The sequence below is a fragment of the Cavia porcellus genome, unplaced genomic scaffold (genome assembly GCF_034190915.1).
Source record: "Cavia porcellus strain 051 isolate PalLab524CR breed Dunkin Hartley unplaced genomic scaffold, mCavPor4.1 scaffold_32, whole genome shotgun sequence".
In the NCBI taxonomy this organism is placed as follows: Eukaryota; Metazoa; Chordata; class Mammalia; order Rodentia; family Caviidae; genus Cavia; species Cavia porcellus.
In genome coordinates, this window is record NW_026947515.1 from 8179394 (window position 1) to 8200190 (window position 20797).

At 35.6% G+C, this 20797-nt stretch overlaps 1 protein-coding gene across 1 annotated transcript in view; it reads left to right on the top strand.

The window, feature by feature from the left end:
• Window positions 1-20797, top strand: part of LOC134474488 (zinc finger protein 709-like) — a 79580-nt gene that overhangs the window by 25811 nt on the left and 32972 nt on the right. The window contains exon 2 of the mRNA XM_063242659.1: window positions 6444-7198. Coding sequence (XP_063098729.1) covers window positions 6444-7198 — 755 coding nt within the window. The remainder of the gene's footprint in view (window positions 1-6443; window positions 7199-20797) is intronic.

Below are 20797 nucleotides of genomic sequence, written 5' to 3' on the forward strand. Positions count from 1 at the left end.
TTGTGCTCTGGGTGAATGATCTGGGGATTACAGTGTGCAATGTATATACCAGTGTTGCCCCTGATTGACATGTTTTGAAATTTAATTTTAGTTGATGTATTCTTTTTTCACTGAAATAGAATGGATTTGAAAATTAAAAGACGGAGGTAAAGCTCTTCAGTACAAACACTCCTCTGGTCAAGCTGTGATCACCACTGTAGAAGAATGGCAGCTCCAGAAGTCTCTGCACTACAATCTATCATTTGGGATCCTCTCTTTCAGGGAGGGGTTCCTTTCCCTGTAGATTCTTGACTCAGAAGGAGAGCAGTAGAGCAGGAGTCAATCAGTGATGAAGGGGCAGGCTATGTGAACAGTCCAATTTTCAGGCCATTTCTGGCTGTGTCTTTTGTCTCTTCTGGTGTCTCAGCATGATTTACCTTTTCTGAGTGGGATACTGGTAGCAAAACACTTGCTTCATCTCATTTAGCACTTTTGATGTCCTGTGGCCTCATTAGCAAAGAACCTGAGAGATCCTGGAGCCATGGAATGGTCAGGTTGTAGATGGGAGCCCAGATATAGGGTGGATTTGGTGAAATGAGTTACAAGTATTTAGAAGTAAATCAAGTGTCTGGAGCCTCAGGTATTTAGTTAGCTTCAGCTCCTGAGGTCCTGCAGCATTGGCCATGGGTCTCTCACTGTCCCTTTTGCCTCTTGCTGTTGGCAAGGGTGATTTGGGGTCCCCAGAACCCTGGCTTCACTATGACAGCATCAGACTCAAGTATCATCTTTGAAATTCACTGCTTGTCTGGTAACTCCACAATCTTAGGCATTGGAAGGAGCTTGAGAAGACAATGACTATGATGCTTTTTGTAGCTTGTAGAGCAGTAATGAGCTAGGTCTCTGCTCTCTTTCTCAGAGTAGCTGATCTGGAATGTCCAAAGTTTATTAATGTCTGTAATACAGGGCCTCATAGCCACAATGGCTCAACTTAAACTTGGGCTTTTTGGTATTTATAGTGATCTCCTAAATTTATAGTATGTTCTCATATTTCCATCCTCATGACAGGTAGTGGCAAAGTTCGTGAGAATTCAGAGATGTGTAGTAGTGGGTCTCAGTGGAAAAAGGCTTCGCAAACAACTCAAGAACTCCTGTGTATTATACAGATCAGTGCAAAATAATTTCTGAATATACTTAATTATTTATGTGGCACCGCTGCTCACAGACTATGTTTGTGAGAACAGCCATAGGGTTTTGAAATCTGAGAAAAATGAAGCAAATATGAAAGTGTTATCAAGGATGGGGTAAAAATTTGTGAAGGACAAGTTCCAGAAAGGGCTACCTGTTAAATTCTCATCGAAAAATTTTGAAATTTAGGCATTTGCATGGACATATACACATAATATCCTTCAGAATGGAAAGGAATAGGTGTGTCATCTCTGAATTAAGGGCTGATTTAGTGGCTTGGTTTTTCAAAGACAGTTTAAATATGGAAATGTTCTGCAATGGAATTTACTAAATGGTGTAGAGCAGAAGCTCTAAACAGAAATTTTGCAGTGATATCAATAGTTAGGCATGAAGGGTTTCATGCTGAGGATGGATCAGAGGAGTGTGGAAAGGATGTGCAAGTGACTGACAGACTGCAGGAAGCCAATAGCAGGACATACAACAGAGAGGGTCTTCACTGAAATTCAGGTAGTTCTTAGAGTAAGTGTGAAGTTAAAGTTGGGTTCTGATTGCTTCCTTGAGGTGATCAACACCAGCTCTGGCAACAATCAGTATTTCACATCCTTGTCAACCCATGAATTTTCTGTTCCATACTTGAGATCTAATTTGGATTATCTCTAATTATGCCGCAGTGTCATGAAGGTAAAATGTGGGGTTTTTTTGTACCAAGGATCAAACTCATGACCTATGCTTTCCAGGCAGGTGTTCATGCCACTGAGCTAAATACCCAACTATGAAAGTGTTTTCTTTGTTGTATGGAAGATATCCACATTGTTTCTCAGAAAGTGTTGAATATTGTTGGAATTTTTCCATATTATATGGCTATAATTTTTAAAAACAAACCAAAGGTGTCTTATGCAGTCTCTTTTCAAGATTCACTTTGTCTGTGGGGTGTCACAGTCAGGGTTTCTCTATTTTAGCCAGCTCTGTAACTTAGTATAACTCCAAATTCAAGGAAGAAGTCCTTCACCAGCCTCACAAGATATATTCCTTATATCTGAATTGAAAGTGAACACTTGGTGACAGTGAGCTATAAATTACAGCTTGGGCCTGGTTCCATTTTATATACTTATTTTTTAAAAACACCATTTTCTGCTAACATTTAAGTTATTATTTGTGTACCATATTGGGTGTTATTTATGTTTTGTTCTATGAAACCAAATTCATGTTTCAAAATGCTGCTGAAGTATATTAAAAACAAAGTACTCACTGGGCTAAATGAGATTTGAAGAGACATTATCTGCAGCCTATCAAAGTAATTGATGAGTTTTTTTTTTCTTTTTTTACATTTTGAAAGTGGTAAAATAAAACAGAACAAGGCAGAATAAGGCCAACTAAGATCAAACAGTGAAATTGGTACACAACTTCACAACTGGTTACTGCAATAACAGTAATAGGTATCACAGTATATTTTATTATCTTTATAATAGATGTTCTTTCTTTCATTCTTTTTTTTTTTTTGTCTTTTTCCCTTTTATTGGTACCGGGGATCGAACACACGACTGTCTACTTGCAAGGCAGGTGCTTATGCCGCTGAGCTAAATCCCCAGCCCCAATAGTTGTTCTTTCAAACACGTATATCAAAATGAGATGAAATACCAAACATATAAAGTACTTATCAAAACAGAATATTGAATAGAGCAATACCATTAATCAGAAAATAGCAAAACAGAAATAAAAATATTCACCTTCAAAGAGATAGTAGAAGGAAGCCCCCCTTATTTGTTAGGGTCTGTTTCCTAGGAGACACTCAGATTTCTGGTTCCCATTTGCTAATGGGGGTTGACAGGAGAAGAGGGGTAGGGAAGTGGGATGTTTGATTCTATGCCGTGCATCAGTAGGTTCATTATTGCTTAGTAGGGAGACAGGCCGGTTGTTTTGTTTCACAGCGTCCTAGGTTCCCACATGGCATGGATCTCAGGAGCTGCTGCTTGTTCTACCCCTGGAAGGGCAGCATTCTGCCAGACCTCCACCACTTATACCAGGGAGAAGTGGTGCTTGCTTGCCTTCCAAGTATCCTAAATTCCAGCATGGCATGGATCTCAGGAGCTGCTGCTGGTTTGCCCCCTGGATGGGCCACAGTCTACCACACCACCACCACTTACCAGGGAAGAGAGGTGCTTGCTTGGCTTCCCAGTTGATTGAGGGGATATTTATCTGCCTCTGTGCTTTGTGGATGGCGGTCCTGCAGGCTTCTCACTGTGAGCTCTGCATTAAAGACAGTACACAGGGAATATTGCAGTGACTCAGCACAACAATCAGTGCTTCTATTTCACTGTGACATTAGCAGTGAGTTGCAATCTATCATCAAATTTGCTGTCTTCAAAAATGTGTATATATACACAAAATTAATGACCAAGACTTGGATTTAAATTTGAAGAAATCAGTCTTCATTCAGCTGTTTAGTTTGGTTGTATTTGTTTAGTTTTGTTTTGTTTTATTGAGACAAGCTTTCTATATGTATATCAGCTAAATTTGAACACCCTATGGAGCCTAGAATTGCCTTGAACTCACTGAAACCATCATGCCTCAGCCTTTTGAGTGCTGGCATTATAGATATATACCACCACACTTTGCTTTTGATTCAGATTTGTAGAAGAGAATTTAAGATATCCCAAACCTGGCGTCTCAACCTTCATGTGAGAAATATATGTATGATCCTTTAGGAGGTGGTGAGCTTTGAGGATGTGGTCGTGAACTTCAGCAATGAGGAGTGGACTTTGCTGAGTCCATCCCAAAAGAACCTCTACAGAGATGTGATGGGTGAAACCTTTCGGAACATGACTGCAATAGGTAATGACAAAATACTTTTGTCACTCATGCTGTCAGAATGTTGTATATCGCTGTTTCATTAAAAACAATGTGAAAATATTTTTAAAAATAGTTCAGATCTGGACACATTATATCATAACTCTAAACAAAATCTATTAATTTGTATGTATTATTCTAATGAGTGCTGGTATTTCTATGTCTACAATTCAGGAGGACTTGGGAATATCCAGGAAGCTGAAAAAGAATGCAAAATTTACTGGAGATACTTAAGGTAATTCACACTCATAAGGAGAAGGAATGTTCCTGAGTAATTAGTGAATCAGCAGAAAAATACCGCCAAAGAAATGAGGTACCATTCAATTTATTGTCAGTAATATTCTCCAAAGCCGTATAAGCTAAGGTATGTATAATGAGTGGATTAAATCAAGAAAATGTCATACAAGAAAATGTCTTGTATGACATTGCATATAGATGTGTATGAAAGGCATACACTTTCAGTTATGACATTCTCTCTTCAGTTTTTCTACCCATATATACATGTGAATACAACACATTCATCATCTAAAAATTGCTAAGATTGCAAAAGAATTTGAAATAAAATGGAGTTCTTGTGTTTCCAAGCCATGCTCTAAACAATCAGCCATTCTGACTAAAATTCTTAGAAGGCTGGTAGAATGTTAAGTGCACTCATTCTGAATATCATTGTGCAGTTGTCTCTAAAAATTGATCCCCTCATACTTGTCCTGGATATATTTTTAAAAATTCAAAATGCACATAAAATACTGATACATGCTTACTCATATACAAAGCAGATCAAGTTATAATAGATCAGGCCTTGATGAAGCTTAGCTTACCACTGGATTTGTGGAGAAGGAAAATGTTAATAGACTCTTTGTGATTGTGAATTCTTGTAAATCCAGCACACTAGGAGTCAGATTTTGCAGAACTGCAAATTCAAGTTCAAACGTCACAGCTTAATGATCAGCGAAAATCTCATAAAACATATTTTAAAAGCTATACATTTTATGCTAATAGCTGTTGTTCATTCCCAGCATGGAAATGAAAAAAATGTGTTATATAATGTCAAAAAATTAAGAATATAATGTCATTTGCCATAAGAAATAGGTGGTTCTTTCTCCCATCAATTCGGTGAAATAGCTCACCTATGAAAGGTAAAAGTTCACAGGGTTTCTCTTACATGAGAAACCAAAATATAAATTGTGGAATGAAATGAAAGAGTTAATAGAGAAAAGTAAGACTAACCATATGGAAAAGGGAACTACAGGTTAAGGACAGAAGGGAGATTGTGATGGTGAAACATATCATAATGATCTGTGTGTGATACACATAGTGTATCCATGCCCAAAGTGAAGAAAAAGATTCTGCATTTCAAAAGGTACCAAATTTTAAGATTTCCAAATGTGTACCAGTCTTTTGGGAATAGTTGTTTTCAACATGTCTTACAAGGCCATTCTGTTACTTCATGTTCAGAGTTTCTTAGCAGGCATTAAAAACAGAACTTGACATTAATGCAGTCATTAAACTGAGACCCATTTCACTGTGAATGTTTCTTTTTTTATTTAATGTAAGGAAAGACTAAAAAAACCAAAATAAGTAGAAATGATACCACTTTCAAAGTGAAAATAAACAATAAAAAATCTAAAGTCAGTGATTACATATGCTGCTCATAGAAATAGTTAATGAAATACAAAAGTGAAACATATGATGTGGGGATTCAAACAGCGAGACTACAAACATTTTTATTCAAATGTCCAATAAAAACTTAGTAATATGGTTATCAATCCGATATGTTTTTTTTTTGTTGTTTTTTTGGTTTTTTTTTACAGAAATGACAAGATAGGGAAATCCTGTGAACATACATCTTGGAATCAGTGTAAAGAAGTATTCCTTTGTACTGCAGAAGGTAATGTGAATGTTAAAGAAGCAGAAACACACCACAATGTTCAGATCCATGAAAAATATGGCAGTGGGGAGAAATCGTATGTATGTCAGCAATGTGGAAAAGGGTTCACCAAATGTCAACATTGTAAGCAACATGAAATAATTCACACTGGAGTGAAACCAAATGTATGTAAGAAATGTGGGAAAGCTTTTAACACACGTGCATATTGTAAGGTTCATGAAAGAATTCACACTGGAGTGAAACCATATGTATGTAAGCAGTGTGGGAAAGCTTTTAACAGACGGGAACACTGTAAAATACATGAAAGAATTCACACTGGAGAGAAACCCTATGTATGTAAGCAATGTGGGAAAGCTTTTACCCAACATGGAACTTGTAAAGAACATGAAAGAATTCACACTGGAGTGAAACCATATGTATGTAAGAAATGTGGGAAAGCTTTTAACACACGTGCACATTGTAAGGTTCACGAAAGAATTCACACTGGAGTGAAACCATATGTATGTAAGCAGTGTGGGAAAGCTTTTAACAGACGGGAACACTGTAAAATACATGAAAGAATTCACACTGGAGAGAAACCCTATGTATGTAAGCAATGTGGGAAAGCTTTTACCCAACATGGAACTTGTAAGCAACATGAAAGAATTCACACTGGCGAGAAACCATATGTATGTAAGCAATGTGGGAAAGCTTTTACCCGACATGGACTTTGTAAGCAACATGAAAGTATTCACACTGGAGAGAAAACATATGTATGTAAGCAATGTGGGAAAGCTTTTAACACATGGGGAATTTTTAAGAATCATGAAAGAATTCACGCTGGAGAGAAACCCTATGTATGTAAGCAATGTGGGAAAGGTTTTTCCCAACATGGAAATTGTAAGCAACATGAAAAAATTCACACTGGAGAGAAACCATATTTATGTGAGCAATGTGGGAAAGCTTTTAACACACGTACACAATGTAAGGTTCATGAAAGAATTCACACTGGAGTGAAACTATATGTATGTAAGGAATGTGGGAAAGCTTTTAACACATGGGCAAATTGTAAAATACATGAAAGAATTCACACTGGAGAGAAACCCTATGTATGTAAGCAATGTGGGAAAGCTTTTAACACATGGGGAGATTTTAAGAAACATGAAAGAATTCACACTGGAGAGAAACCCTATGTATGTAAGGAATGTGGGAAAGCTTTTAACAGATGGGCAAACTGTAAAATACATGAAAGAATTCACACTGGAGAGAAACCCTATGTATGTAAGCAATGTGGGAAAGCTTTTACCCAACTTGGAACTTGTGAGCAACATGAAAGTTCACACTCAAGGTAGAACCAGTGTATATAAGCATCATGAGAATTTTTTGAGCACAAGTACATATTGCATAATGCATGAAAAACTTCACACTGGGCAGAAAACTTATATATGTAAGGAATGTGGGAAAGGTTTCAGCAGAAATGCTTGTTGTCCAATTCATGAAAAGATTTACAATGTTGAGAAACCCTGTTTATGTGAAGAATGTGGGAAAGCTTTCACCACACATGGATTTTGTAAAATTCATCAATGACTCCACTCTGGTGAGAAAACCTATGTATATAAAAATGTGGCAAAGCTTTTACCACATACAGTCATTGCAAAACATGAAAGAATTCACACTGGGAAGAACCACTGGCTATGTAAGCAAGCGGAGACACTTTCTACAGCCAGATTGTAAGTGAAATACGTGAAGAAGCTCACACAAGAGATAAATCCTATGTGTTATGAAAATACTCTCAGCACACATGATCATTTTTACATATATGAAAGAGTTCACTTTATCCTATGTGCATTACCAATGTGAGAAATATGGCAATCCATGTTTGCTGTTAAATACATAGAAAAAGCAGCACTCTTCAGACAGTTTAAATCTAACTTTACTTTAAAAATTCCAAGTAGACCTGAAGAAATAATCAATACAGAAGTTTTATATCAATATTTCTTTACAAATTTTCCAGAAATGACAAATCTGAAGTGGAGCTCTACTCAAGTACATATTTTGTATGGTTTTCAGTTAATCACTTATACCTCTTTAGATTTTTTAAAGAGTCTTTGTGCTTCAACATGGCATCTTGTAATTAAACATGGTAAACTGAAATGGGCTTTTCACTTTCAAGTATTGATAGTGTCTATGTACTTAAGATTTTGTCTTTAAACCTTAATTTTTATATTTTTGGTGAATTATTTTTATTTAAAGAAAAAAACCAAAAAGTGTAGAAATAACACAGAAGTTCTGAAAAATAAACAGAAAGAAATCTCTAGTTGATTAGTTATATATTATCATCTTAGAATTAATTGTTCAAGTTGCAAAATTAAAGCACACAAACTGATATTCAAATAATGACACTGCAAACACTTCACCTCAGTGATCCAACAAAAACTTATTAATATGCTTATCTGTTCTACAAACTTTTTATCTTAAAGACAGTAAGATTAAATATGACAAAACAGAACAGTTCATAAGGAAACAAGTTAAGGAAACACAGGTTTCAAAGCAAGTCCACTGAGATGTTCATTTTCTATCTTACTGTCTCTAGTTTTCTTCAAAATAGTTGTTCCATCTTCACAAGCCTTTAATATATACTGAACATTATAGAACTAATCAAGTAATTATAGGATGATAAAGGCTTTTTTGATCTTCAAGACTGATTTTGGGGAAGTTGATAATGATTACCATAATGTGTCTCATTCTCTTCATAGTAGACGTCTTTATTTTTATGTATGCTTAAATTGAACATAAGAGAGTAAACTAATATCACCCTGAACAGTGAATAATAGTATCCTGAGAAGGAGAAAGTTGAGGAATTGCCTAAAAAAAGAAGGCAGAGCACATTGTGAAAAGTGTTTAGGATTTAAAAGCTACAGTAGTTCTGTTGCTCTGTTTAGTTTGATTATATTTTGTTGTGGTCTGTCTACTCATATTAGATTTGAGGGCACAGAGAGATAACCCAAAAATGGCAGGTTATACCATGATGGTAATTGTCCTTAATTTCCTATTATCTAACACTGAAACCCTGTATTACTAACATTGTCTTACTATGACTGATCTTATTTTAAGCTGGTTTGTTTGAATGTTATTTGGCCTTGACTGATTTTATTCACATTTGGTATGATTGCTGGTATTAAGTCCAAGAGTAGAGGCAACTACTCTGAAGATGATAAGATGTGACAGATATATATTGGGGGTCTGGGGATTTAGCTCTATGGCTTAAGCCCCTGCCTGGCAAGTGTGAGCTTTCCAGTTTGATCCCCAGTACCAAAAAAAATTAAATAAATAAAAGATATAAATTCCAGGTTTAATTTTTTTATTTAAAGAGAAAAAAAAGAACATAAAAAAACAAAGCAGTAAAAGGGTACAAATAATACAGAATTTCAAGAAAAAAAATACAGTAAGAAATCACTAGTTAATAGGTTATATATTGTCTTCTTTGAAACAGTTGTCCAAATTATAAAATTAAAGCATCTAAAGTGAACATTCCTACAGCGAGATTGCAGACAGTTCTGTTCAATGATCCAACAAAAGCTCAGTAATATGGTTTTCCTTCCTACACACTCAAACAGGCACTTATATCCTTTAGACCACCTTCGTTTCCTCGCTTCTTCACAATAACAATTACACTTTTGAGTTTTTTTTACTCCCATAGTTCTTATTACTTTTTTTTGAAGAGAATAAAACCTCAAATGAGTTAACAAAACAAAGTTGGTTAGAACATAAGGATGGGCATAGTACTTGATGCAAAAATAGAATATCAGCTGACCAAAAATGGTTACCATTGTGCCTTTTGCTATTTTTAAAAAGAGTTGCTATATCATCAGGTATAATAGAATTGATCAAAACAGTAGAGAACAAGACCAATAAAATCTACACTGGAGACCTTACAGAATTTCAAAAGAAGATAATAGTCAAACCATACTGGGCATCATAGTAAATCTTATTGCCTACAAAGTGATTGCCTATACTCTCAAACTTGATAGTATCAAACAAAATAGAATATAGTAAAATCAGGCAGAACAAGATGGGGAGAGCAATACTGGGGTTCAAATGCGGTTAATAGGAAAACAAATATTTACTATAATATATCCCGCTATTTTTTAATTTAGTTTTCCTTTAATAGAAAAAAAAATAAAAAATACAATAATTTTTTTAAAAAAGGGTGGATATTGAGATAAACAAAATAGAATATAGTAAAATCAGGCAGAACAAGATGGGGAAGCAATACTGGGGTTCAAATCCGGTTAATAGGAAAACAAATAGTTACTATAATATATCCCACTATTTTTTAATTTAGTTTTCCTTTAATAGAAAAAAAATTAAAAGTAGAATAATTTTTTTCAAAAAGGGTGGATATCGAGATAAAAAAGAAATTGTAATAGAACAACACAGGTCAGAACTGAACAATTAAAGCATCATTTTGTTTCACCACCAGATAACCTAACATAATAGTAGTCACCATAGTGCCTCTTTCCTTGAATTGTTTGAGTATAACTTCGTATAATATAGAATCAATCATATCAAGACAGTGTGAAGCCATTCAAGGGTATGAAAGAATTACAGGGTATTTAGAGCCAGTTAACAGAAAATGAACAACGATTTCTATATTATCTCTTTGCCTGTAAAAATTTTTATTTATACTATCACATACAGTAAAATATATTAAGACACAACATGTTAAAACCAGTGGAAATATGTACAACAGCTTGATGGGAGTTCCAAAGAAGATGATATTAAATCAGCACTAGCTTTTATGATGTGTTATTTTCTTCAGAATGGCTATTCATACTATCCTTGATACTAAAATTGAGTAAACCAGGATAAAACCATTGCACTTAATGAGTAAAAACATTATATGGATTCAAACCAACATGATTGGGTATCATGATTACCACATACTTCTATGTATTATCATTTTTTATACTAGGGAATATATTCAGTATTTATACATTTGAGTTTGATTTATTTCACTTCTGAATATGGTCTCAAGCTGTGTCCATTTATTTATATGACAATGTGATCATTCTTTATAGCTGAGTAGTACTCCATTGTATAAAAACACCATAAATTTTTTATCCATTCCTCAGTTGATGGACACTTAGGTTGTTTCCAAGGTCTGGATATTACAAACTATGCTGCTATAAAAATGGGTGCACATATATCACTATGGAATGATGCTTTCAGTTCTGTGAATATGCCTAGAAGTAGAATAGCTGGGTCGAAAGGTGCTTCCAGTCCCAGCTTTCTGGAAATCTCCAGACTGACCTCAACAATGGTTGCACCAGTCTACACTCCCATGAACAGTGCAAGAGAGTTCCTTTTTCCCAACAGTGTCTCCAACATTTGTTGTTGTTGGTTTTCTTGATTTTGGCCATTCTTTCTGGAGTGAGATAAAATCTCAGTGTGGTTTTAATTTGTATTTCTCTAATGACCATTGATGGTGAACGTTTTTTCATGTATTTATTTGTCATTTGTATTTCTTCATCTCAAAATTGTTTATTTATTTCAGATGCTCATTTTTGGATTGGGTCTTTGAATTTTGGTGATCTCCTTTTTAAAAATGCTTTATATGTTTTAGATAGAAGTCCTCTGTCTGAGGGGCAGTTCACTAAGATTTTTTTCCAGTTTGTGGGTTTTCTTTTCACTATACTGGAGATTCCTTTTGATGTGCAGAAACTTTTTAATAAGAGGTGATCCCAATGATTGATTCTGGGAAGCATTTCCCATGCGGTTTGAGTCCTGTTCATCAATTCTCTACCTACTCCTAGTCTTCAAGGTTTTTACCCAATTTGTCTTCCAATAGATTTAGTGTTTCTGTTTTAATATTTAGATCTTTGATCCATTTAGATTTTATTTTAGTACATGGTGATAGGTATGGGTCTAGTTTTAGTTTTAGGCATATGGAGAGCCACTTTTTCACCACCATTTATTAAAGAGAATGTCATTCTTCCAGTGAACATGTTTGGCCCCTTTATCAAAGATAAGGGAGTTGAGTGTGTTTGTAGTGGTGGTTGTATCTTCTCATCTATTCCACTGATCTTCAGCTCTGTTTCAATTCCAGTACCATGTTGATTGTACTACAGTTGCTTTGTAGTATAACTTCAAGTCAGGGATTGTGGTACCTCCTGCCTTGCTTTTGCTGCTTCTAATTGTCCTTGCTATTCTAGGTTTCTTCTCATTCCAGATGAATTTTAGGGGTGATTTCTCAAGTTCTATGAGGTATGTTGATGGTATTTTTATCGGGATTGCATTGCATCTGAATAAAAGTTTTGGGAGAATGGCCATTTTCACAATATTTATTCTTCCTATTCATGAGCAAGGGATGTCTTTCCATTTTCTGAGATCATCTTCAATTTCATTTTTCAGTGTGTTATAATTTTCCCTGTATAGTTCTTTCACTTCTTTCGTGAGACTAATTCCTTTTTTTTGGTTGCTAGTATGAAGGTTGTGGCCTGTCTTATTTCTGTCTCTGACTTTATTGTTAGTGTGTAGGAATGCTATTGATTTTTGAGTATTGATTCTGTATCCAGCTACATTACTGAATTTATTATATCTAGGAGTCTTTCAATGGCGCTTCGGGGATCTTCTATATAAAGTATCATGTCATCTGCAAATAATGATAATTTAACTTCTTTTCGTATCTTTACACCTTTTATTTCTCTCTCTTGTCTAATTGCTCTGCCCAGTGTTTCCAGTACTATATTAAATAGGAGCTGTGATAAGGGGCATCCTTGCCTTGGGCCTGATTTTAAAGTAAAGGCCTTCAATTTTTTACCATTTAGTATGGTACTGGCTGTTATTTTGTCATTGCCAGGCTTAATTATATTGAATAAGGACCATCTATTCCAATTTTCTGCAAAGTTCTTATCATAAATGAATGTTGGACCTTATCAAAAGCTTTTTCTGCATCTATCTTAAAGATCATGTGCTTATAACTTTTGGCTCTATTGATATGGTGTATTACATTTATTGATTTACATATATTAAACAATCTATGCATGCCGGGATGAATCCCCCTTGGTCATGATATATCATTTTCTTGTTGATTTGCTGCATCCTATTTTCCAATATTTTATTGAGGATTTTTGCATCCTTGTTCATTAGGGAGATTGTTCTGTAGTTCTTTTTTTCAGTTGGGTCCTCCTCTGGTTTTTGTACTAGAGTAATATTTGCTTCTCGGAACAATTTATGAAGGATTGCTTCCCTTTCCATTTCATTGACATGTTTACGGAGTGTTGGCATTAACTCTTCTTTATATTTCTTGCAGAATTCTTCAGTGAATCTGTCTGGGCCTGGGCTCCTTTTTGTAGGTAACGATTTTATTATGTTTTCAATTTCATTAATAGAATTTGGGTTATTCAGTAGATTTACATCTTCATGACCTAGCTTTGGTACTTCATATGCTTTTGGAATATGTCTATTTCCTCTGTGTTATAAAACCTTTGAGAGTAGAGGTTTTCGAAATAGGTGTTGTTGATCTTCTGTATTTCAATAGGGTCTGTAGTAATTTCACCTCTTTTATTCCTTATTGCATGTATTTGAACATTTTGTTCCATTTTTTAAATAAGGTTGGTGAGGGGCTTTTCAATTTTATTTATTCTGTCAAAGAACCAGGTCTTTGATTCACTGATTTTTTGGATTGTTTTTTTAGTCTATTGCATTGATTTCTGCTCTGATTTTTATAATTTCTTCTTTTCTTTTGGCTTTGGGCTTGACTTGCTCTTCTTTTTCTAGATGTTTGACACATAACATCAGGTTATTTATTTGTATTCGTTCTGTTTTCCTAATGTGGAAACTCATGCCATAAATTTTCCTTAGAGAACAGCTGTCATTGCATCACACAGATTCTGGTACGTTGTATTTGTGTTTTCATTTGTTTGTAGGTATTATTTAATTTCTTCTTTAATTTCCTCTGTGACTCACTGATTACTCAAGAGTGTTATTCAGTTTCCATGTGTTTGTGGGATTTTTGCAGTATTTTTCATCATTAATTTCTAATTTCATCATGGTTTGGTCTGGTAGCATGCAAGGGATAATTTCAACCATTTTGCATTTATTTAAATATGCTCTGTGTATTAATATATGGTCTATTTTAGAGAATGACCCATGTAATACTGAGAAGAATGTGTATTCTGTTGTTCGGTGGAATACTCTGTATATGTCTATTAAGTCCATTTATTCACAGGTGCGATTCAGTTCTTTTATTTCTTTGCTCATTTTCTGTCTGGTTGATCTGTCCATTGGTGTCAGTCGTGTGTTAATATCTCCTGTTAGAATTGTGTTACTGCTAATTTGATTTTTCATTTTTGTTAGTACTTGTTTTATATAGTTGGGTGCTCTGGAGTTTGGTGCATATAAATTTAAGATAGTTTTCTCTTCCTCTTGGAGCTTTCCCCTAACCAGTATTTAGTGACCTTCTTTATCCCTTCTGATCATTATTGGCTTGAAGTTCACATTGTCTGCAAACAAAATAGCTACCTCTGTTTTTTTTTTTGTTGTTTGTTTGTTTTGTTTTGTTTTTTTGGTTCCTGTTGCATGAAATATTGTTTTCCATCCTGACTTTCAGTCTGTGAGTATCCTTTTGGGTTTAGATGGGTTTCTTGCAGACTGCATATGGTTGGATTTTGTTTCTTAATCCATTCTGCCAGTTGGTTTCTTTTATTGGTCCAATGAGACCATTTACATTAATGGTTAGAACTATTATATATTGGTTTATTGTTGACATATTATCTTTCTGTTTTTTTTTTTTTTTTTTGGTCTTTTTCGTTTTTTTTTTTTTTTTTTTTTTTTTTTTTTTTTTTTTTTTTTTGGGTATCTTAGTGAATCTTATTGTCTTCAAAGTAGTTGCCTATGTCTTCAAACTTGATACTACCATATAGAATGGAACAGAGTCTAATCAGTCAAAACAAGATCGTGGGAGTACTACAGGACTTCAAAACAAGTTAATAGGAAATCAAAAAGAGTTATTATTTATATATCCTAATTATTTGAATTTTTTCTTTAATTAAGACAAACATAAGAAATGAATAAATAATTTTTTTGAAACAAAAGGGGGAGATTGAGATAAAACAGAACATAACAATATAACAATAGAGGTCACAGCATGACCGTTTCAACAACCTAGTACTTCACCACCTTATAACCTGACTTAATAGTAGTTACCATAGTGTCTTTTTCCTTGAAATATTTGGATAAAACTTCATATACTCTAGCTTCAAATATTTTCATATCAAGAAGCCCAGAATAAAGCCTTTCTAATTAATGAGTGAAAACTTTATAAGGCTTCAAGGCCACCTAATGGGGAATCATGATTACCACATATTTTTATATATTTGAATCATTACTTACATTAGGGAAACTATTCGGTATTCACACATGCGAGATTGATTTATTTCACTTATGAGTATGGTCTCAAGCTGTGCCCATTTATTGATAAATATCTCAATGTGATCCTTCTTTATAGCTGAATAATACTCCATTGTATAGAAATACCACAACTTTTTTATCCATTCCTCAGTTGATGGACACTTGGGTTGTTTCCATGATCTGGCGATTACAAATTGTGCTGCTATAAACATAGGTGCACATATATCACTGTGGTGTGTTGCTTTCAGTTCTTCTGGGAATATGCCTAGAAGTGGAATAGCTGGAATAAATGGGACTTCCAGTCCCAACTTTTTGAGAAATCTCCAGACAGATCTCCACAAAGGCTGTACCAGTCTACACTCCCACCAGCAGTGCAGGAGAGTTCCTTTTTCCCCACAGCCTCTCCAGCATTTGTTGTCGGTTTTCTTGATCCTGGCCATTCTTTCAGGAGTGAGATGGTATCTCAGTGTGGTTTTAATTTGCATTTCTCTAATGACCAATGATGATGAGCATTTTTTCATGTATTTATTTGCCATTTGCATTTCTTCATCTGAGAATTGGGTATTCATCTCAGATGCCCATTTTTGGATTGGATCTTTGAATTTTGGAGGTCTGAGTTTCTTTAATTCTTTATATGTTTTAGACAAGAGGCCCTTGTCTGAGAGAGAGTTCACTAAAATCTTTTCCCAGTTTGTGGGTTTTCTTTTCACTATGCTGCAGATTTCTTTTGACATGCAGAAACTTTTTAATAAGAAGTGGTCCCAGTTATTGATTCTGGGAAGTATTTCCCGTGCAGTTTGAGTCCTGTTCATGAATTCTTTACCTACTCCTATGTCTCCAAGGTTTCTACCTAATTTGTCTTCCAATAGATTTAGTGTTTCTGTTTTAATATTCAGATCTTTGACCCATTTAGATTTTAATTTAGTACATGGTGATAGACATGGGTCTAGCTTTAGTTTTCGGCAAATGGAGAGCCAGTTTTTCCAGCACCATTTATTAAAGAGACTGTCATTCTTCCAGTGAACCTGCTTGGCTCCTTTATCAAAGATAAGGTGGTTGAGTGTGTTCGTAGTTGTGGTTGTATCTTCTAATCTATTCCACTGATCTTCGGCTCTGTTTTGATTCCAATACCATGTTGATTTTACTACTGTTGCTTTGTAGTATAACTTCAAGTCAGGGATTGTGATGCCTCCTGCTTTGTCTTTGCTGCTTAGAATTGCCTTTGCGATTCTGGGTCTCTTCTGGTTCCAGATGAAATTTAGGAGTGATTTCTCTAGATCTATAAGGTATGTTGATGGTATTTCTATTGGGATTGCATTGAATCTGTATAACAGTTTTGGGAGAATGGCCATTTTCACAATGTTTGTTCTTCCTATCCATGAGCAAGGGATGTCTTTCCATTTTCTGAGATCATCTTCAATTTCCTTTTTCAGTGTATTATAATTTTCACTGTATAAGTCTTTCACTTCTTTCGTAAGAGTAATTCCTAAATATTTCATTTTTTTGCTTGCTAATGTGAATAGTCCAGTTTCTCTTATTTCCCTCTCTGTAATTTTGTTGTTTGTGTATAGGAATGCTATTGATTTCTGAGTATTGATTTTGTATCCAGCCACATTACTGAATTTATTTATTGTATCTAAGAGTATTTCAATGGAGTTTAGGGGGTCTTCTATGTAGAGTATCATGTCATCTGCAAACAATGATAATTTAACTTCTTCTTTTCCTATCTTTACCCCTTTTATTTCTCTTTCTTGCCTAATTGCTCTGGCTAGTACTTCCAGTACTATATTAAATAGGAGTGGTGATAAAGGACATCCTTGTCTTGTGCCCGATTTTAAAGTAAAGGCTTTCAATTTTTGGCCATTTAGTATGATGCTGGCTGTTGGTTTGTCATATATGGCCTTTATTATATTGAGGTAAAGACCATTTATTCCAATTTTCTGTAAAGTTCTTATCATGAATAAGTGTTGGACCTTATCGAAGGCTTTTTCTGCATCTATAGAAATGATCATGTGATTCTTATTTTTGGCTTTATTGATATGGTGGATTACATTTATTGATTTGCGTATGTTGAACCATCCTTGCATTCCTGGGATGAATCCCACTTGGTCATGGTGTATAATCTTCTTGATGATTTGCTGGATCCTATTTGCCAATATTTTATTGAGGATTTTTGCATCTGTGTTCATTAGGGAGATCGGTCTATAGTTCTCTTTTATAGTTGGGTCTTTCTCAGGTTTTGGTACTAGAGTAATGTTTGCTTCCAGGAATGACTTAGGAAGGATTGCTTCCCTTTCAATTTCATTGAATAGTTTGAGGAGTGTCGGCATTAGGTCTTCTTTATATTTCTTGTAGAATTCTGCAGTGAATCCATCTGGGCCTGGGCTTTTCTTGGTGGGTAAGGCCTTAATTACATTTTCAAGTTCATTAGCAGAGATTGGGTTATTCAACAGTTTTATATCCTCTTGATCTAGCTTTGGTACTTCATATGCTTCTAAGAATCTGTCTATTTCTTCTGTGTTATCAAACTTTTGAGAGTAGAGGTTTTCGAAATAGGTGTTGATGATCCTCTGTATTTCTATTGGGTCTGTAGTGATTTCTCCTTTTTCATTTCTTATTGCATGAATTTGAGCTTTTTCTTCCCTTTTTTTAATAAGGTTGGCTAGGGGCTTATCAATTTTATTTATTCTTTCAAAGAACCAACTCTTTGATTCGTTGATTCTTTGGATTGTTTTCTTAGTCTCTATTGCATTGATTTCTGCTCTGATTTTTATAATTTCCTCTCTTCTTTTGGCTTTGGGCTTGACTTGCTCTTCTTTTTCTAGCTGTTTGAGGTGTAGCATCAAGTTATTTATTTGTATTCGTTCTGTTTTCCTGATGTGGGAACTCAGTGCAATAAATTTTCCTCTCAGAACGGCTTTCATTGCATCCCACAGATTCCGGTAGGTTGTATCTGCATTTTCATTTTCTTTTAGGTATTGTTTAATTTCTTCTTTAATTTCTTCTGTGACCCACTGATTACTCAAGAGTGTGTTATTTAGTTTCCATGTGTTTGTGGAATTTTTGCAGTATCTTTTGTCATTAATTTCTAATTTCAGAGCACTATGATCTGATAATATGCAAGGGATGATTTCAACTTTTTTGCATTTGCTTAAATATGTTCTGTGAGCTAATATATGGTCTATTTTAGAAAATGATCCATGTACTGCTGAGAAGAATGTGTATTCTGATGTTGTTGGGTGGAACATTCTGTATATGTCTATCAAACCCATTTGTTCACAGGTGTGATTCAGTTCTGTTATTTCTTTGCTCATTTTCTGTCTGGTTGATCTGTCCCTTGGTGTCAGTGGTGTATTAAGGTCTCCTGTTACAATTGTGTTACTGATAATTTGAGTTTTCATTTCTGTTAATAATTGTTTTATATAACTGGGTGCTCTGGAGTTTGGTGCATATATATTTAAGATAGTTATCTCTTCCTCTTGGAGTTTTCCCCTTACGAGTATGTAGTGACCTTCTTTGTCCTTTATGGTCATTGTTGGTTTAAAGTTCACGTTGTCTGCAAACAGAATGGCTACTCCTGCCTTTTTTTGGATTCCTGCTGCATGGAGAATTGTTTTCCATCCTTTGACTTTCAGTCTGTGAGTATCCTTCTGGGTTAGATGGGTTTCCTGTAAACAGCATATGGTTGGATTTTGTTTCTTGATCCATTCTGCTAGTCTGTTTCTTTTAATTGGTGCATTGAGACCATTTACATTAATGGTTATTACTGTTAAATGCTGGTTAATTGTAGGAATGTTATCTCTCTGCTGTTGCATCTTTATCTTTCTGTTCTGTTTAATTATTTGCTTTGCTTAGTGGTTTTTTCCTTTGTGTATCTAAACTGTCTTTCAATATTTTTTGCAGGATTGGTTTGGTGTTCATGAAGTTCTTCAGCTGTTCTTTGTCATGGAAGTATCGTATTGCACCATCTATTTTGAATGATAGTTTTGCAGGATATATCAGTCTCGGTTGGAAATCGTTTTGCTTTAGGATCTGGAATACTTCACTCCATGCTCTTCTTGACTTTATTGTTTGTGCTGAGAAGTCTGCTGTGATTCTGATAGGTTTTCCTTTATAAGTGATCTGTCTTTTCTCTCTGACAGCTTTTAATAATCTATTCTTGTGTTGGATTTCTGGGATGGTGATTATTATATGTCTGGGTGTAGTTTTATTTTGGTTGTGACTGTTTGGAGTTCTATATGCTTCACTGATTCTGATGTCAGTTTCTGATCTCATGCTTGGGAAATTTTCAGCTATTACTTCTCTAAATATCCTCCTGACATCCTTCATGTTGTCTCCCTCTCTTTCATTAATCCCTATCATTCTTATGTTATTCTTCTTTGCATCGTCCTGCAGTTGTTGAATTGTTGTTTCCTGATTCCTTGTTATTTTCAAAAGATCTTTCCTTTCCTGTTCACTAGCTGCAATCCTGTCTTCAAGGTCTGAAATTCTATCTTCACTTTCATTAAGGCGGTTTTTACAACTTTCAGTGGAGTTTTTTTATTTCCTGTATATCTCTGTGCATCTGCATTATGTATTCTGTTTGTTTCTTATATTGCTCGTCTAGGGATTCTATCTTTTTGTTTAGTTCCTCCAATTTTTTATCTGTGTTTTCTTTAGATATATTTAGAATCTCTTTCATTTCTTTTATCATTTCTTCTTTTATCTGGGAGATTATTTCGAGTTTGAATTTCTTTAAAGCTTCCTGGAGTTGCTTGTCAATTTCAGTGGCTATTGTGTCCGATATATGAGGTGGATGGGATATATTTTCTTCTATATACATCGCTCCTAGGGTTTCTTGAGATGGGCTGGAGGTTTGAGGTTGTAATTTAGTCTTTCGTTTTGTCATTTTCCTATATTTCTGTGTTTCAAGTGTTATTTGAAAGCTTCCTCAGGATCTGTTGAAAATCCCCTTCTATGTTTGGAGCTACTGAGACTCTGGCACCACGCTACCCCAAGCCTTTGGGCCTACAGAACTAGTGGCTCTCCTCTGCCTGCTCAGAACTCCGCAGTTCCAGACAAGCTGGGCCTCAGGGACACTGTGCGCCCACCTGCCCCTTGGAAGCTCCACAGTTCTTCAATCGCAGCCGGGTTAGGGTACTCACCACAGGCCGTAGTGCTTCAGGAACCTGTGGACCCTCCCTGGTTGCAGAGATATCCAGAGTCCTCCAGACACGCAGAGAGGCCGGTGAGGGCACCCCAGATCTGCCCAGCTCCTCCTCTGCAGACCTATGTCCAGGCGCGGCAGCTAAACAGGCTGGGCTAGGCTGATAGTGTGGGCCCGCCCATCCGTCGGCAGCTCAGCAGGTCTCCAAGTGGAGCCGGAATGGGGAGGCTGATGTGATAGCCTCAAACCCACCTCGCCCCTTTACTGCACCTGGAAGCCTGGGGGAACTCCAGCAGTCTGGGCGGAGATATCCAGAGTCCTCCAGACACGCAGAGAGGCCGGTGAGGGCACCCCAGATC